General features: G+C 33.9%; 1 protein-coding gene across 1 annotated transcript in view; it reads left to right on the top strand.

Moving 5' to 3' along the window:
* Positions 1-9,209: 9,209 nt before the first annotated feature.
* KLHL1 (kelch like family member 1) overlaps positions 9,210-19,683 on the top strand; it is a 605,136-nt gene continuing 594,662 nt past the window's right edge. The window contains exon 1 of the mRNA XM_074299230.1: positions 9,210-10,509. Within this exon, the coding sequence (XP_074155331.1) occupies positions 10,019-10,509 (491 nt within the window). The 5' untranslated portion in view covers positions 9,210-10,018. The remainder of the gene's footprint in view (positions 10,510-19,683) is intronic.

Below are 19,683 nucleotides of genomic sequence, written 5' to 3'. Positions count from 1 at the left end.
CTACATTATGCCCAGTTGATGAAATTAAATGGCTCACTCAGGGTCACACAGCTAGTTAAGTGTTGAGGGTTAAATCTGAACTCAGGTCTTTTTGACTCCAAGTCTACTGTTCAATCCAGTGTCACCAATCTACCTTTATCTTCTATAAATATTATCCTAATCCTAATAAACACACACACACACACACACACACACACACACACACACACACACACACACACAAACACACACACACCCCTACATTTTATGTTCTCTCAATTTATGCATTCTACAGAAAAAAAAATTAGGGAATAACAGTGCTGATAGTGAAATACAGGTTAACTTTGTTATGTGAGTATATGTAGGTGAACAGGATATTAAGTGAATTATTGAATCAATTGGGCTTTACACATTTTGATCTTAAAACCTTGACTTAAATATGTGAAAGTCTTAGCTCATTTTTGCCAGAAACAAAACTTCAAAGAAGCTAAAGAAGTAGAGTAGATTTCTAATATCCCTAGAGGTCAATTAACACCTACAAATGTTTATTTAAGCAGTCACTTAATGGCTATTTAACCAATGTGTATTTAAAATAAAGACTGATTAAAATCTGAACAAGTTCCATCTATTCATTTCCTGAAAATGGGGTATCCCTTCATACTCTTCAGGTAATATTTTAAAATGAACACAGCATGGATACTATAGTCCAATCCCAATACAAAGAAGAAACTCTAGTATAATTTCTGTATGACAAGTTAGCTATGCTCTAACTGATGTACCATTTTTCTTCTCTACTCAAAGGCATGCCCAATACATTAAACATTTATATCATATTTGGAGTACTACATCTTTGACCTTTTTTAAAACTATAAAATAATTCCCTTTCCAGCTCTGCTTAATCTGTGTGTTTCTCCTGAGACCACCTCAATTTATTCTATAAATGTGGTGTTCATATATAACTAACTGTTTATAAGTTGTCTCTCTCTTCCCCACCATGAGACTGTGAGGTATTTGACATCAGGATTTTTAAAATTTATTTTTTTTTTGTATTCCTAGGCTCGATGCTGTTTCTGGAATGTAGTAGGCACTTAAATTTGCTAGATGACTCACTAACTATCTATACATAGATCTGTCCATATTAGTTATATTCGTTTTATTTGTCATTCTTAATAAAGCTCAAAAGTCCAATTACTTAGATGTACTCTCTCTTTAGCTATTCTCCAACTACAGGGCATTTAAATTTTTATCAGTTTTGAGTTCTTTTTTCCATTTAATATCTATAAATCTGCAAGTGATAGTCTTAGTTCTATGATATTCTATTTGTGTAACTTTGGGGAAGACTTCCCCTCTCTGAGATTTGTTTCCTTCATCAACAAAATGCATCGCAAACTCTTAGAAGAATTCACATGTTATTAAGCTCAAGTAGTTTTTGATTCTATTATTCTGCAATAGTCTATCTTAATATACCATGATTATGAGGCATTGGAACAGAAAGCTTCACTTACTTTGGGATGGTAGGACAATGGTAAACCATATATTTAACAAACACTTGTAGAAGGTTTACTGTGTCCCCCATTCTGTTTCAGAAACCAAAGACCAAAGGATAAAAAAGGCAAACAACAAGCTAAAGACCAGTGCTTAGTGATGTAAATATTTTTACATTATTTGATTGGAAGAACTGATACATAAGATAATATTTAAAAGGTAGAAAAAAAGTGAAATAATATAATAGAAAATGAATATACAAGGACTGAGGAGAGAGATGAAAGGTGAAGTTGAGTAGAAAAAAAAAATTCTTGAAAAACTGAATCATGGAAGTGCCTCTTTTGGCAACAAGTATTAATCTTGTCCTCATTCAATCCATCCACTTTTTCTAGTGATACATTAATCATGGTATCTTGCTTTATGCTTTACTCAACTTTTCTTATTTCATCCTTATGTTTTTATGATTTAGCTAGTATAATTATTGTTATCCTCTATACACTGAAGTTCATTGAAAGGACTTGTCCAAGGTCATACAAGTAGAAAGCAATGATTTCAAAGTACAAATCCAGATGTCCTTACTTCTCTGATCTTTTCACTATTCTAAAATCAATCTTCCTAATGCCAAGTCTGTATATTCAAAAACTTTCAATGGCTACATGATAGTATTCATTGAATAAATTTAAACTAAAATTATTTACTTCCTGGTTCCAAAGTAAATTTTTTTCAATTGTGTTCAAGAAGAAAAAATCAAAACAAAAATAAGCAAACAGCAGCAACAACACAAAAGAAAAACATTAATCTTGGTATCATGAGAGGTTTAATACCTGGCTAATTTTGAGAAAGTCATGTGACCTCTTTAAGGCTCTATTTTCTTATCTATAAAAATGAGGAGTTTGAACTAGATGACTTCTAAAATTTCTACCAAGTCTGAAACTAACATCCTATGATCTTTATGTTCAGGCTTATCTATATTTGTTTCACATAATTCTTCCTTCTCTAAGCTATGCTCCAGTTAAACAAGAATACTTGAAATCCTTAAACATGTCCATTACTTTCCCAATTCCATCGCTTTTTTTTTTGTTTTGTTTTACACTCTAATTATAGAATATTTTGCTTCTTTTCTCCCTAGTGATCCTTCAAGACTCAGGTCAAACATTATTTCTTCCATGAAGTTTTTCTCCAAAGTTATTTATTACCGAGATGTTTTATGTGTTCTTTGCATTCACCTTGAGTAGCCATCAAAGTATGTTGGGAGCTCTTGCAAGTAAATATATCAGTATCTCCCCTTAGATTCTAATGTTGAGCTGTTCATTTATTTCATTCATATGATTGTTTATGACCCTATTTGGGATTCTCTTGATAAAATATTGGAGTTTGTCATTTATTCTCCAGTTCATTTTACATATGAGGAAATTAAGGTAAATAGGGTTCAATGACTTGCCCAGACTCATACAGATTAAGTGTCTCACCTTTGATTTGAACTCAGGTCTTACTCCAGATATAACACTATTTACTGTGTCACCTAGCTACACCATAAATGTAATACAATGCATAAATATGCAGTACATATTTGTTGAATAAATTAAGAAATGAATAAACATTGAAATATTTAATATGTTTATTACATAGTCTTTTATAAAGTTTTATTAAATACCATGAAATGAGCATTGTTATAAGTCCTAATTTTTTTTAGTAAGGAAATAACACTTGCCTTCAAGAAATTTATATTTATCAAGAGAAACAATATCTATAAGTAAATAATAGATAAATACAAGGAAGTGAAATGAATGAGAAGAAGAGTTTCTACCAGTTGAAAGAATATTAATGATTTATTGGAGAAAAAAATGATACTCATTTTAACCTTTGCAGGTAATCCTTGATTCTGACAGGCAGAGGAGTGAAAGAGGGAGTGGAGTGCCTTCTAGATATAGAGGACAGCCTATGAAAAGCATGGAGGGGGGAAAATGGAATATTTTATGTGAGATACAGGAAAATAAATGAGGGGAGAGAGAGGATGAATTTCTTTACAGTAAGGTCTTTTAAGGGGAATAGTATGTAATATAATTACCAAAAGCAATGAGTATATGTATTTTTATAGTTCATACCACCTTTCATAGAACTTCAAATGAATACAACAGTATGGCTTTATCGCCTAGGCAGCTAGGTGATCCAATATTTAATGGAACTGGAATAAGGAAGACTTGAGTTGAAATACAATCTCAGATACTTTCTAGTTGGGTGCCTTGGTTAAGTCAAAATCTATTTGCATAAGTTTTTTCAATTTTAATATAGGGATGGTATTTCCTACTTCTAGCCAAGATGGCGGCGTGGAGACAGACAGCTGTTTGAGCTCCGTGTTTTCTCTCAGAATTTACTTCATGACAAGCCTCAGAGTTAATGCTTGACCAGAAAAGAAACCCACAAATAATCACCAAGAGAAGACATGCATGAAATTCACCAGAGAAGGTCTGTGTTTGCTCCGGGGAGGGTCGAACAGACTGGGTGCAGACTGAGGGCAGGCAGGGAGAGCAAGACAGACAGCTCACACAGCTCAGACCAGAGAGGGAGGGGTACAATATCTAACATTTCTGAGAAAAGGCTTTTACCCCACTGTGGATACTCTGTCTTGGCAGCAAGCCAGGAGCAGCTGAGAGAGTGTAAACACCGGAGGTGAGGATTAAAACCCCGGAAAGCCAGCATCTCTCAGAACCGGCCACCCCCAACCCCCATCTGGAATGACTTAGTGGGTTCTCAGAGCCTCAGAGCGCAGACTCAGCCCAGCCATCACTGTTCTGTAGTGGCTCTCTGCTGCCCTACCCCCAGTCTGTAGAGGAAGCCCATTAACACCATCCAGCCCCATCCCCCCCAAAACAGGCCAATTGTTTCTCTTGTCAGTTAGTTCTCTTCCATTCTGCTCTTGACAAAATGAACAAAAAATTCAAAAGGGCTCTAACCATTGACAGCTTCTGTGTGGAGAGAGAACAGACTTCAAATACTGAGGAGACTAAAAACAGACTGTCCCCAGAGTAATCCCCTAAGGGGGATATGATCTGCTCCTCAATACAAAAGAATCTCAAAGAAGATATCAAAAAGACTCTCACAAGAGAGCTGGAAGAGAAATGGGAAAAGGAAAGGGAGGCTTGGCAAGAGAGCCTGGAGAAGTCATTCCACGCATTTAAAGACAGAGTGGATAAAGAAAACAAATCATTGAGAAATAAAATCAGTGAATTAGAAAAGGCAAACAACTTCAAGGAAAACAGGATTAGTGAGCTGGATAAAGAAATCAGCTCTCTAAAAAATAAAATGGATAAAATGAAAAAAAAAAAAAAAAAAAAAACTCCATAGAAGATAAAAACTCAATTGGACAATTACAAAAAAAAAAAATTTAAAAAGTGAGTGAAGAAAATACATCATTGAAAATTAGACTCGAACAAGAAGAAATGAATGACTCAAGGAGAAACCAAGAAGTAGTCAAGCAAAACCAGAGAAATGAAACAATTGAAAAGAATGTCAAGTACCTTATTAGAAAGACAACAGATCCAGGAGAGACAATTTGAGAATAATCGGACTCGCTGAAAAATGTGAGGAAAAAAAGAGCTTGGACACTATTTTCAAGGAAATTATCAGAGAGAACTGCCCAGATGTTTTGGAAACAGAGGGTAAAATAGACATTGAAAAAAATTCATCAGTCACCTACTGAAAGGGACCCTAAAATCAAAACTCCAAGAAATATAGTGGCCAAGTTCAAGAACCATCAGACAAAGGAAAAAATATTGGAAGCTGCTAGAAAAAATCAATTCAGATATGGAGGAGCCACAATAAGGATAACCCAGGATCTAGCAGCGTCCACATTAAAAGAACAAAGGGCCTGGAACATGATATTCCAAAAGGCTAAGGAACTTGGTATGCAGCCAAGAATAACATACCCAGCAAGAATGAGCATCGTTTTCGAGGGAAGAAGATGAACATTTAACGAAATAAATGAATTCCATCTATTCTTGATGAAAAAACTAGACCTACATAAAAGGTTTGATCTTCAAATACAGAATTCGAGATTTCTAAAAAGGTAAAAAGAAATCTTGAGAACTATACTTCTGCCAAAAAAAATATGTAAATAACATATGTACAATTTGTTTTAGAAACTAGAGGTGGAAAGGAAATTATATCATAAAAAAGTGTAAAGTGGTGGTACTACATCTCATGAAGAGACAAAGGTAACCTATTATATCTGAGAGAAAGAAAGGAGGGAGATGAACATAGATGATTCCAGAGAGTCCTGGAGAGACTTATGTGAACTGATACTAAGTGAAATGAGAAGAACCAGCAGATCATTATACACAGTAACAACAAGATTATACAAAGATCAATTCTGATGGAAGTGGCTCATTTCAACAATGAGATGACTGAGGTGTAAATGACTCTCTTGTGTTGAAGAAAGCCATCTACACCCAAAGAGATGATTGTGGGAACTAAATGTGGATAACAACATAGCATTTTCACTCTTTTTGTTGTTGTTTGCTTGCATTTTGTTTTCTTTCTCAATTTCTTTCCTTTTTGATGTGATTTTTCTTGTGCAGCAAGATAATTGTATAAATATGTATACATATATTTAACATATATCTTAACATGTTTAACATATATTGATTTACTTGCCACTTAGGCAAAGGGGCAGAGGGGTTAAGGAGGGGAATTTGGAACATAAAGTTTTACAAAAGACAATGTTGAAAAATTATCCATACATGTGTTTTGAAAAAAAAAAAAAAGCTTTAATCAAAAAAAATAATATTTCTCCAGCCTAAAAAATTTTTTTTTAATATAGGGATGATGATGATAATAATAGCATTAACTCTTAGGGGTTTTGTGAGGATCAATTAAGACACTATTGGGCAACTCAGTGGCCCAGTGAATATGCTATCTTTGAAGTCAGAAGGACCTGAGTTCAAATCTGGTTTCAGACACTTAAAACTTCCTAGCTGTATGACCCTGAGCAAATCAATTAACCCTAATTGCCTCAGCAATAAAATACATAAATAAATAAAGATAAAATTATGATAATATTTTCAAAACACTTAATGTAGATCCTAGAACACAGCAGTGTATATATTTTAGTATTAAATGATTATTAGAATTCCTTGCACATTTAATTGGTTTCTTAAAATTGTCAAAGGAAACAATGCTTGCAAACTTTGTTCACTTGGACATCTGGTTAGAGGGTTCTGAGTGCCAAGTCATTCCAATGAAGAAATCAGTTTGGTACTAGGTAGGAATCCTACCTTCTTCCTTTCGAAGAAGAAAAGTATTTTGAAGCAAATATGAGGATGTTTAAGTGATTTATTTATGTGAAACTGTGGGGATAGTTGCTTTTCTTTGTTTCCCTTTGGTCCTGACTTTCTTAGGTGTCAATGGAAGTAAGTAATAAAATATTATACAACAGACAAATTTCACTTGAAATAATCACCCTTTCCCCCACAAAACAAACAAACAAACAAACAAACAAAAACAGCTAAGAAAAAGGACAAAGTCAGATTTAATAAGGAACAACCATTTCACCATTCCCCTTTATACTACACAAGATGATCTCTCAAGACTTTCTTAAATGTCAGTAGAATACACACTTTGTAAGTTCCTCAGGGAATAGTATTTTTCCTTTGGGTAATTCTAATTTTATTCTCACATTTCAGGAATTTATTGATTAGAGCCCAAACCCAGGGCTTTTCATGATTTTAATGAGTTTTACCTTAATAAAGTACTTGTCAACATGGCTACTTTTCTTAGCTTTTTTTTTTTTTTTTTAATCATTACTTTTATACATAGCTAAAAATGTTGAACTGAAGGATACTGTTAATACCAAAAAAAAAAAAAAAATCACTCAGCAATAACCAAGTAGACATTAATTACCACCGTCAAATGTTTGTCTTGTCATTATTTTAAAACACATTTCCCTTTGTGTAAGTAAAGCAAATCTTGGCTTTTTGTTTTGTTTTGTTTTCTGAATAGACAGATTACAGCAATTAAAATAAAAACAATCTAGTGGAATACCTCTATAATACTGATATCAAGAGAATGACAACAAGGAAGGATATGAGTATGATAAATTTCTATTTCTTATTGTTTTGTTGTATGTATATATCTATTCTTGAGTGGAGGGTTTGGCAAATTCAAACATAATAAGATGTTAACATGAAGAAAATATTTGCGATTTTGTGGTTTTATATTTTCTAAAATTTTTAGGAAAATTAAAAAAAAAACTTGGACAACAATAAATTTCTAAACAACTAAACACAGAAGTGTGAAATTTAACTTTCCAAAATGACTATATAAAAGAGCTACATTTGTTCTAAAGTAAAATATTTACTTGATCTAACTCCTGGGTAAATATGATCAATGACTATTGTTTACTTTGAAAGACTTTTTGTCTTTTTCTTTATCACTAAACACTTAGACAAAAATCAAGGCACAAGGGATTATGTGGAGAGCTGTTGTGGCATAAGTCAATATGTGCAATGGTGATTTTAGTTTTTCTTGAAAGCCAGGCTTTGTGCACTGAATTTCTTGTTTTATTAAAATGTCCAACTTTGTCTAGGCCAGGCTTCATAATTTTTAGTTAGTTTATGACTAGATCAACTATTCAATGAAAAAAAAAATTATTCACTAGTAATGAAGTAATTCTTTAATGTTTGACACCTGGCTTCCCTTGGGAATGTCTGAGCCTTGAGATTTTCATGAATGGGAAAGAAAGTCTTTGTTGGAAAACCCAATGCTCTTTGGTTCCACTGTCCTTAATTTAGGACTTACTCAAAGGTTAATTGGAAAGGATTCTTTAACACCAAAGGCAAAACCAGTAAAATTAGTAATATTTAAAGAAGAATGACTTTTCCTAATATTTTTATGAGGAAAAACCACATCCTTCCTTCTCCAAATTCTGATCAGCAAAGTAGGAGACATTGAATACAGATTTCTTGCTGCCCACAGTATCTCATGAATTTTTTCAGATGATTTTTTTACACTGAAAATGAATACTTTTTTTATTATACTTTTGCCATTTTCTTCCATTTACTTTTCCCCAGAAAAAAGCTTTCATTCTGTGCCTAGATCCCAAATGCACTGTGTTTGGCAAAACTCCTCCCATGTGGGCAGCTGTCCATCAGCCAATTTCTGTATTGTGACTACACCTCCCAAGGGTGCAGCACTGTCTGTGTGCATTAATGGCAGGATCAGAAGGTAGGAGCCAGGCGGGTGACAGCGTTCTCCTCTGACACTCAGCGCCTCTCAGTCTGGCATTTATTCCTATTGCCCGAAAACTAAGGCAAGAAGCTAATGAGTACCGCTCTCAAGACGCTCTAAGTCATTAACCTGCACCCTGCACACTGATCCCAGTCTATTAAGTTTAGGCTGCTAAGATTCATGCTTTGGTGGGTCCCTGATGCAAAGTATAAAACCTCTCTTTTACTTTTTATTGCCTTGGTAGCAATATCGTTAAGGTAGGGGGCCAGGATACAAAGGGTGACAGTACCCGCACTAGGGGACAATCAGACCTGCAGACTTACTTGCATAAAGAAGATTGAAGCCTTCCCTCCCTCCCTCTGCCTTTCTGTATAGGCCCCAGTGCACATCTGCGTCACTTACGGGGGAGGGGGAGGCGCAGAGGCAGACAGAAAATTGTACTGTGAGGACCTTAGAAGCTTTAAAAGCGTCCCCCTCTCTCTTTTTCTTTATCTTTTCTTCCTTCTCTTTCTCTAATTGGGGAGGGGGGTGACGCAGAGGAAGCTCACTATAAAGAGCTGCCCTTTTCTCTTGTTAGCTATCTCTTGGCTAGCACAGATAACCTGCAAGCATGGGACTCCCCTGAGAGCCAGTGGAGGAAGGACCGGCGCACTCCGATGGAGGGGGGCAGAGCGCTCAGGCGACTTTTCGCTGGCTCTCGGCGCTCTTCTAGGCTTTGAACTCTAGGGTTCTGATTAGGAGAGGAACTGGAGTCTCCACTGGTTTAGGAGGCGGCCCAACGCGTCCGAGCTGGAGCTCAGGAGCTCCTGTGCCTTTGATTAGGGGTTATCTCGCTGCCGTCCGCTGCTTGCCTGCGCTTCTGACTGTGCGTGCGGGTGCGCGCACAGACCTCCCTCTCCCCCTTGGCTCTCCAAGCGCATCTCTCCTGAAGCCTCTGTTTTCCCACCTTATCTTATCCTCCTTTCCTCTCCTACCTTGCCCCTCGCGGATCTGTGCGAGTTCTCTTTTCTCCTTCCTCCAGACCTGGGCTTCTGTCTAGATCTCAGCTCAAACAGGCTGAGAGGGTCCTCTCCAGGAAGAAACAGCTTGTGGAGCCGCGGTCCCGCGGTACGCGGTCCTTTCGACAGGCGGCAGCTCATAGCCAGTGGCTGGACAGTCAACCCAACAGTGACATTCACTCGGGGTCCGTGTCCAAAGAGGAGCGTGAAGGAGCAGACTGTCTTTTTCCCTTTGCCTTCTTTTATCCTATACCGCTAAGACTCTAGCCCTTAACTCTCCTATCTCGCCTTATCTGCAGTCGGTTCTACTTCTCTTCTTCCCTTTGGAAATCATGTCAGGCTCCGGAAGAAAAGACTTTGATGTGAAACACATCTTGAGACTCCGCTGGAAACTCTTCAGCCACCCTTCCTCTTCCCCAGGTGGACCGGCGGGGGGCAGCTGTCTCCAGCAGGATAGCAGTGGCAGTTTTGAGCACTGGGGGCCAAGCCAGAGCCGAATACTGAAAAGCCAGGAGAGGGGCAGCGGGGGCACTTTCTGGAAAAAGCCATCCTCTTCGTCGTCCTCTTCTTCCTCTTCCTCCTCCTCTTCCTCCAATCCTCTCAATGGCACCCCAACCCCTGCTGCTACCAGACTGCATCAGGGATTACCTGGTCAGAATCAGCAGCATCCTCCCCGGACAGTCTTCTATGTGGAGTCCCTGGAGGAAGAGGTGGTGCCAGGAATGGAGTTTACTGGAGAACATGAAAAGACCTTGGTCCTTCAAGAGATGAAAGTTGAATCTGTGGATTCCGGTCAGGCAACAGGTGAAGGATGTGGACACAGGTATAGTAACTTCCTTGGGGCAACCAGAACATCCTCAAGTTTCCATAACAACATCAGGGTTTCTTCAGTTTTTGTTTGTTTGTTGTCCCCATTTAGCTTTTCTGGGATCTAAACTTTCCAAATAATCACTTTTAGCTCAGAATATCTTAGGCTTCATTTTGTCACCAAAATGTATTGTTATTAAATGTTTGTTTGTAAGTGATCTTGGTTGATGCCTGTTGTTCTTTTGCCAGATAATTTTAGTTATTGATTTGATAAACCATGTAATCTTCAGGTATAAGTTTCCTATGCTTGTCCTAGGTTACCACTGTTGGTGTCAGATTCAGAAAACCTTTGCATCTGGTGATGTATGCATATTTAGCAAAATTGGACTCATGGAATGGAACTGTTCAATTTTATTAATTAGTTATCTGGAATTTTAGGGTCTTGATTTGTGACTCATATAAAATTAGAGAAGGAATACAAAGCAAAGAGAGGGGATAAGTATGTATATATTTCTTCAAAAAAACTGAAACTGGAAAGAGCTACAATGAGATGTTAGAAATGTCATATAATTACATAGGAAACTCATTAGAAAAAGTATTGCCAACACTAATATGCAGTGATTTCTTCTTTGGACCTCAACATATACACTTGGAATTGAAAATGGATGGGGGGAATTATTCGAGAAGTTAATTGCTAAATTTAGAACCTAACATGAAATTTGTGGGAAGGAAATGAAGAGAAATTAATTTGCAATGAGAATCTGTCCTTTATTTCTTAGCTACTCTAGAAAACAAACTTGTGATATATGTCACTGACTTCAGAGAAGTCCTTTCAAATATAATCATATTATTGTGACATGCTCAATGCCCAAGTCACTTTAGTCTTGTACCTTTCCCTTTCTAATCAGTTATTCCTGAATTTTTATACTAAGTCAATGTCTTCAGCTTGTCATGAATATTGAACTTCAGTATTTGAAAAAGGCATGCTTTAGTTGCTGATAAAGTTCTTTGTCACAAAGAGGAAGTGTGAAAACTTTGGATTGCTCCAGTTCCTGGGACAGAGAGAAAATTAAAACTGAAAATACTTCTGATTTTAAATGTTTAGACAACTGACTTAATATTATGGTATAGTAACTTATCTTTAGTTTATGTATATACTATATGGACTAAGAGACAATCCTTAAATTTTCATTTGCTTCATAGAGCTTTTTCTCCTGTAAATTATACTATAGAGATTTTTTTTAACAACTTTTACAATTTTTACTTTTGGTACCTGTTTTATAACTGGAGAAATAATTAATGCCAAGACTTCATAAAGAACTTAGTGGGAACAGTGATAAAAATTTTAAAAGTTTAACTTCTAGTTTGATGCTCTTTGTCAAGTCAATGGCACTGAAACATAAATATAGCATTAAATATATCATCATATTTTTACTTTTTTTGCTAAAGGCATTACAACATTTTTTCTCTAAGATCTTCTAAATTACATAAATTTAAATATATGTATGTTTTATGCCAAAGTTTCCTGTTATATAATTTATTTAAACAAGGTTTAAGATACATTATACCATATAAATATAAAGTGTACATTTTGCCATATAAATTTTTAATGATGTAGTAAAAAACAAAGGATGATTTTTTTTCTTAAAATCATATTAAGTTTTCGCTAATTTCTCTGTTTTATTTTCCATTTTTTTGTTGTAAACTTTTAAAATATAAAATGAGATAATCATATGATTTTTATAAATATAGTTTTAGGAAAGGGAATTTAAAAAGCTTTTAGAGAGGACTCAATACTAATTTTGTATTTTCTTTAGTCAAATCCATCCCCCCTTTTTTATCTTTGGAAAATATTACTAATCCTTTAAAATTGCATCTTCTGTTTAGTTGAATAAAATAAAAAATAATTTTTGCCTTGGTAAATCAGATACTTTTTGAGACTTCATTTTAATAGTCCATTATCTAATATTACTTTTTTAAAAAATTGGGTTAAATATATTTTGTTGTGCATATTCTTTGAGAATCATGTATCCCCCCCCCAAAAAAAAAAAACAAAGTAAAAGTTGTCTGGTAGAAGATTCTTTAGATTCATCAGTTTGTGCCATGAACTTCTTTGACAATCTAGTTAAGCCCAGTAGACCTCCATCACAGAATAATGGTGGTTGCTTGCATTAATAATTGAAGGAAATATGAAATTGCAGTTAGAGGATAATAGTAATAAAGATTTTCCTTTTTTCACATCCATATTCATGCATCCCCTGAAAGCTCTTCATGGATCCTTTTGGTGCCTGAGGATCCTTGGTTAAAACTTGCTGCTCCATAGTATATAAAATTAGCACATAGATCTAAATAAACTTAGTAAATCCATTAGGTTCAAGACTTCAATATTTGAAAAAAATAAGATTGTCACTTTTGCTAACAATTACACCATTAAGGATAACTTTTAAGTTAATAAACTTGAGAATTTTATAGCAAATATGAAGTAATTAAATTGAAGAACAACTAAATTAAGGTAAATTGAAATGGATTACATAGTATATAACAAAGTTTTTGGGAGAAAAAACATATAAAATATAAAACATTTCCAAATATGAATATCAGTTTTACTGCTCTTCATCATAAACACCACTGGGTTATCTGCATTCTGGAAACAAATATAAAATTCTTGCTGGATAGACTTTTTTAATCATAAAATGTTGAGAGTGACATTTGATTCTGGATAATGAGTAATGAGGATTTTTCCAATGCTGGTTGAATTTAATTTGAAATTAGTTATTAATATTTATATATTTATGATAAATCTGATTTTCTCATTAGACTATGTACTTAGTACTGATTGTATTTGATGGATTTTTGTACATCCTTAAGCTTCCACAGTGCATTGGCTCTTTGTTCTTGATTAATTGCAGCCTCAGCACTATATTTAGTAATATATTGTTTCAGTTTATCTACATGCTAATTAGTTAAAATAGTATTCATTTGTCCAGGTGGGGGGGAGGGAAGTGTTTTTTTTCCAAAAACTACTGAAGAGTCTTCCAAACGTTCTCAAATTTGAAAGTAAAAACTTAAATAGTAGAACAAGGAATTATCAAAGTTTTCTATTTTGTGAAATTTTTAAAAGTTTTTGTCTTTGATTTGTGCCACAGAGTATTCAGTGAAACATCATTTTTATCAGTATGCATAAGAGTTAAAAAGCTATATAGGTAACAAATCATAGTTATGATTGACATATGAATTTGTTTTCAGATTCAATTTTTCATTTTATATTTAGCAATTTTCCTTTATAAAATTTCCACATCAAAACAAACTGATTTTTAATAATAAATCAATAATCATGCTGAAGCTTCATTTATTCACTTGTTTATGAATGGGGAAGATGATTTTATTTGTGAGGAGACTATCAGGAAAAAACATTTAGTAGAAACACAATTGGAATTTCTATCTCAGGGCCTCATCCAGAACAAGATGATACCTTGGCAGAAGACTATGAAGGAGTTAGGAGTAATTCTAGGACTTAACTCTCCTATCTAATACATATTGTCTTTATTGCCAAGCCACTTTTTGTTATAGCCTGTCCTATATAATTTTATGCTTCAATTAAGTTTTATCCTGGAAAGCATATAGCTTCTAGTCATTGGCACATCACCATTGAATATACATATATATATATATATATATATATATATATATATATAGCTTTGATCATGATATTTCTTTACTTAGGTCATGAGGCTTCAAAATGAGAGACTAGCATAATACCATACCAATTGAACTTGTGGTTTTGTAATGTTATCCTCCTAAATGGTCACTTTTTTGGACTATAATCTATAAAAAATATTAGCATACAGCACACACATATAAATGCATATATACAAATGTATGTATATTTATATCTCAAAATTATTCTAATTGTTCATAAAGTTTGACTGCTTGATTTCCCGTAACTTGATCCAAAGTTGTATTGAAAGAAGTAGATTAAAGTAAAAATCAAATGAGAGTTCGTGTGTGTGTGTGTGTGTGTGTGTGTGTCTGTGTCTGTGTGTAGTGTTTATTCTGGAAATAGAAACACTACAAAAATTATGAAGTTAAAAAATGCCTTTCAAAAACTAACCAAAATATATGGTTTGTAAGTGGCAAATATAGTAATTCCAGAGTGCTAGAATAACCAAATATGATCATAAATAATTTTGAATTATTTCTTATTATCTCATCTGTGAAAATTCCTTTACTAATGTATTATCTTTATTGATAGGCTAGGCATCATAGCTGGACAGCAAAAAAAAAAAAGAGTAAAAAGTCATAAAAATATTAGAAAATAAGATCTATGGAAGAAAGATGGAATTCACTATGGAAGAAGGATTTTCCTACAGAAGAAATCATTAGGGTTATTTATGAAATTTATTAAATAAATCTAAATAATACATAAATAAGTCTCAGAAAACACAAGGATTGGTCATAGGAAAGGTAGATATTAGTTCTTCTTGTAATCCATTAGTGTTAAAATCAAATTAAGTTTTATGTTTTATCTATAAGGAAATGAGACTTTTCTTTCCTTGATGGAAATTATGTCTATTATTTGTATCATGTTATTAAGGTATTTTGATTTTTCAAACTGATAATGGTAATATTCTGCAAGGCCACTAATGGAATGTTGCATTTGTGACATTTTTCAAAGGTTCCAGAAATAAACTTTCTGGGTAATTTCATCATTTTATTACTAATGCCCACATATAATAAAGAGATGGTCATTTTACCATCTTTCTTTTAAGTCCAAAGATAGGCATGGCAGCAGGTTCACAGTTTATATGCACTTGAAGAGCAGGTGTTCCCTGAGGATGTCAATCCACTTTGATTGATTGACAATAAGTTAATGAATTGTAATCATTCATGGGCTAGACTTGAAGTTTTATTATTTCATTTGCTTACCCTAGCCTTAGGCATTCTATTTAAAGAATTTATCCTCATCAAAACTGAGTGAACCCAATGGGTGTCCTTTCTGGATGGTATCTGGATAGAGGAGAAGACTAGCTCAACTATCAAAGACTGAGGTCTTAAAATGAGGATAAACGAGAGTGAACCTGGTTATTAACAATCCTTTTTCCTAGATTTAAAGAAATAATTCTTATCTTCCTTGTGAACAAAGTTTTGTCTGTTATGTGTGTTATTTGTTTTGGTATTGTAAAGCTCTAATAATATTCTGGAAGACCACACCTCAAGGAGCACCTTGACCAGGCTTGATGAGCCAACAAAGAGAATCTGGATAGACTCCAAGAAAAGCCATTCACTAGCAAAGATACAAGACTTCTGAAAAAGATAGAGGTCCAATATTAGCTTAACTGGAGGTTCTATGATTTTGGTCATATCTCATCTATGAGTTAAGAGGTAAGTCCTAGGATATCATTTGAGGCACTTAGAAAGAAAATTTAAATGGCTTGTCTAAGGTCAGACTACTAATTAGTGTCAGAGGCAGGATCAGAATTCTTCCTAACTTTGAATCCATCACACTTCCCTTTGTGCCATCACTAGTTTTGTAACAATTGTTTAGGAGTATGGTTGAAAAGGCAGTAACTATGAAGTCATTGCACAGTGATTTATAACCCAAGAAGTAGTCATTGGGGTGAAGAAAGTGTCATTACTCCAGATCATATTTCAGGGAGCTTGTATAAAACTCACAACTATAAACTGTAAGATATTCCACAACTCTGGGTCATAGGTAAGAAATATGGGGAGCAAATGTCAAAATGTAAAATTGGCATGCCAGTTCTGAAGATAACTATGATCCAACCAGAAATGAAAGTTGGGTCAACTTCATCTAGAATCAAAAAAATAGATTATCTTTGTATAACATTTACTCTAAATTGAGCTGAGGATAAATTGTAACCATCAAGCTAATCTCCATATCAACATTAGTTAAAAGTAGGATCAGAAATCTTTATTCTACAAACTAATGTATATCTATGTTTTTTTTCAGTCTTGCTTTCTTTTCATTTAGTTTCTTTGGAGATATTTTCCAAATATGAACAAGGAAGCAAGGGGATTTTTGCATGTTTTAAAATTATAGATCTGGGATTGAGGGGGACATAAAAGGTCATCTGGTCAAATATCCTTTTTTTGAAGATGTGAACTTGAGGAAAAGAGATATTATGTGGTTTACCTAGGACAGCAAGTATTTGAATTCATGTCTCTAGACTCCACATCTAACAATAGTTCTAATATGCAAGCTTAGATGACCTATCAAAGTGACATGAATGCTTGGGGAAAGAGAAATGCTTTTGTTTTGAGAACCAGGAGAAAACTATTTTGGGTACAGGAAAGGGAAGAATTTGAGAATGATCATGCAAATGCATGGACTTTGATTCCTTCTTCTCTGCCTATTCCCAAGTAAAACCACAAAGAGGATGATGAAAGAAATAAACACTTATCTTACACTTACTCTATGCCAGGCATTGTCCTAGGTATTTTGCAAATCTCGTTTGCACAATGAATTTATTTTTCATAGTTTCATGATTGTTAATGTTATTCTGAATGAATAGCAAATACACTATTTCCTTTCCAGACTTATTTTAAAATATGATGTTTTATATTATAAATATGATTATCACGTAGTTGCTTGAAAGAAGGATATTTGTCTATGGGACTACTATCTGATTTAGTACTTCCCAGCCCTAAGATTTGGATAAAATAAATATATTTTTAAAATTTAATGATGATCTTTTTATTGTTCTGTTAGGATATATTTTTTAAGCATAAGAATTACCCATATGTTCCTCTTGATTTGGTTGTTTTTTCAAATGAAGCAACCAGTAAGTCATTCAACAAGAATTGGAAAATAAATTGAATAATTTATTTGATCAGGGTGTGTATGCTAAGTTCTCGAAATATAAATAATAGCTAAAAAGCCAGACTGTCCTCAAAATGATTACATTTGAATGGGGGACACAATGTGTAAATAACTAAATATATGCAAAAGGTACGCAGATAGATAGAAAGTAGGGCATTGGCAACTGGAAGTACCTGGAAAAACTTCCTATACAAGATAAGTTTGGGGCTGAATATTAAAGCGAGCCAGGAAAATTAAAACAAGAGGCAACACGGCAGAAAATTCCAATTATGTTGGACAGTCAGTTCAATGGCTCAGCCATTAGAAGTAGTGTGATGTTCAAGGAATTGCTAGGAGTCCAAATTTTGAATAGGAGTAACTTGTAAGAAGATTGGAAAGATAGGAAAAGTCCATAAAAATATTAAATGCCCAATAGAGAGTTATGGGGTAAATAAACATTTAAATTCAAGGATAACACTAATATTGTGAATCTGGATCACTGGAAAGATGTGAGTATTCTTGATTGTAAGAAGAAAAGTTTACATAAAGGAGCGTTTGGAGGAAAATGGTTCTATTTGGAATTTTCTATTTTGGATTTGGAGATATCCAATGAACATTAAGATTGAGCCTATGGAAGAATCAAGAGAAAGCAATGACAGAAATCCAGAGAGGAAAGGATATAAAAAAGAAGGAAGATGATAACAGTCAAAATTTTGCCAACCTTGCAAAAAAGGATAAGAATTTAGAAAATAGTTTCTACTTGAAAATTAAAAGATCATTATTAACTTTGGAGGATCAATTTCAATTGAATTATGATTGAAAGTCAGATCACAGATAGTTTAGAAGACCATGGGAAGAAAAGTGAAAGGAGATCAAAAGTTATCAAAAGCTGCGCATCCTTTCCCATTCTTATCCATGTGCCCCCATTATTTTGACAGAGTATTGACCCAATTGCTGCAAGTGTTGCTTACTTATTTTCTGATGTAATAAAGAAACCAGTTAAATGTTATTGTTCTATTCCATGACATATTTGATGTATTATTATAAAATATATAAAAACAAAATAAAATTATCATTTTAGTCATCTGTAATTAACCCTATTTGAAGTAACATCTTCATGTAACATTTTTAGAAATTGTAAATAAGATAAAAATGATGTGAACTACACAATGCAGTACTAACATTAGGGGAATATCTGTGATGTCAATGTAGATTATTAAAGAAACTTAAAGATCATTAACTTCCTTAAATGAAGTTGGTTCATTTTAGTCTTCAAATGTGGATTTGTGTTTCTATAAATTTTTTGGTTGTAGCAACAATGAATTGGATTAAATTGTACTGCTCTTGATCAAAAGTTTGTAGCAAGATTTAAACACTATAGAAGAGGCTCATTGACAACTTCAGAATAAGTTATGGGCACAAAATGATTTTCAAAATATGAAAAAATGTAACTTTCAAAGGTAGTTTGCTAAAAGTAATAAGACTGTTATATAACCATATAGATCATTGTACCATATTTTTAAAAAATAAAACTGATTTTTAAAGTCAGTTAACAAATGATTCTCTAGAAGCTATGTATGTATCTGTGCCAGCTTAATATTTTGCCATTTAAAAAAAATAATCAGGGAATTTCTGCAATAGATACATCTTTATAGGGAAGACATAAAAGTAACTTGGAAGTTCCTCTCCCTCAGAGCCCCTATAATGTAGAGTAATTCAACAATATGTACTTTGTGTCAAGGAAGTGTATGTGGTATAGAATTAAATTACTAATAAGACTGGGGTTCTATTCTTGAAATGATATAAATTGTGAAAAATAGAATAGATGACAGTTATACATTGAGACATCTAGTCTTTAAATTCTGCAGCTGCTACAGCACAGGGTTAATAATTCCTAAATTTCCAGGTGGAATCTTTTAACTTGTTGAATTGATTTTAGCTATTTGGAAATGATTTCTAATTAAGGGGAAAGGATCACATCTATACCAGTGATATGGGTATGCTAAACTGGAAATGAAATTCATTTTATTTCTTATTATTCGTTATTTATTGCTTATCATTTAAATGAATCATACATAGTAACACAATATAGTACATATCAGAGGTAACACTTAAACTTTGGTTTTCTGACTTGAATGTTTTTGTTTTTTTCCTGAGCTGTCTTCAGTACTACCTTATTGCCTTTGAGGGAGAACATATATTGGAAATATTTTGTAGAATCTTTTGCTTTATGAGATCTCAGCTCAGTCTCAGAGCTAAGGAAAACTCGGGCTGCTGCTTTGCTTTGAAACAACTTTAGATTCAGTCAGGTGGTCATAAAAAATATTTAGTTTGGATCCTAACTTTTGTTGATTGCTAATCTTGGTTATT

Source organism: Sminthopsis crassicaudata, chromosome 3 (assembly GCF_048593235.1).
Source record: "Sminthopsis crassicaudata isolate SCR6 chromosome 3, ASM4859323v1, whole genome shotgun sequence".
In the NCBI taxonomy this organism is placed as follows: domain Eukaryota; kingdom Metazoa; phylum Chordata; class Mammalia; order Dasyuromorphia; family Dasyuridae; genus Sminthopsis; species Sminthopsis crassicaudata.
This window is presented reverse-complemented; position numbering and strand designations above follow the sequence as displayed.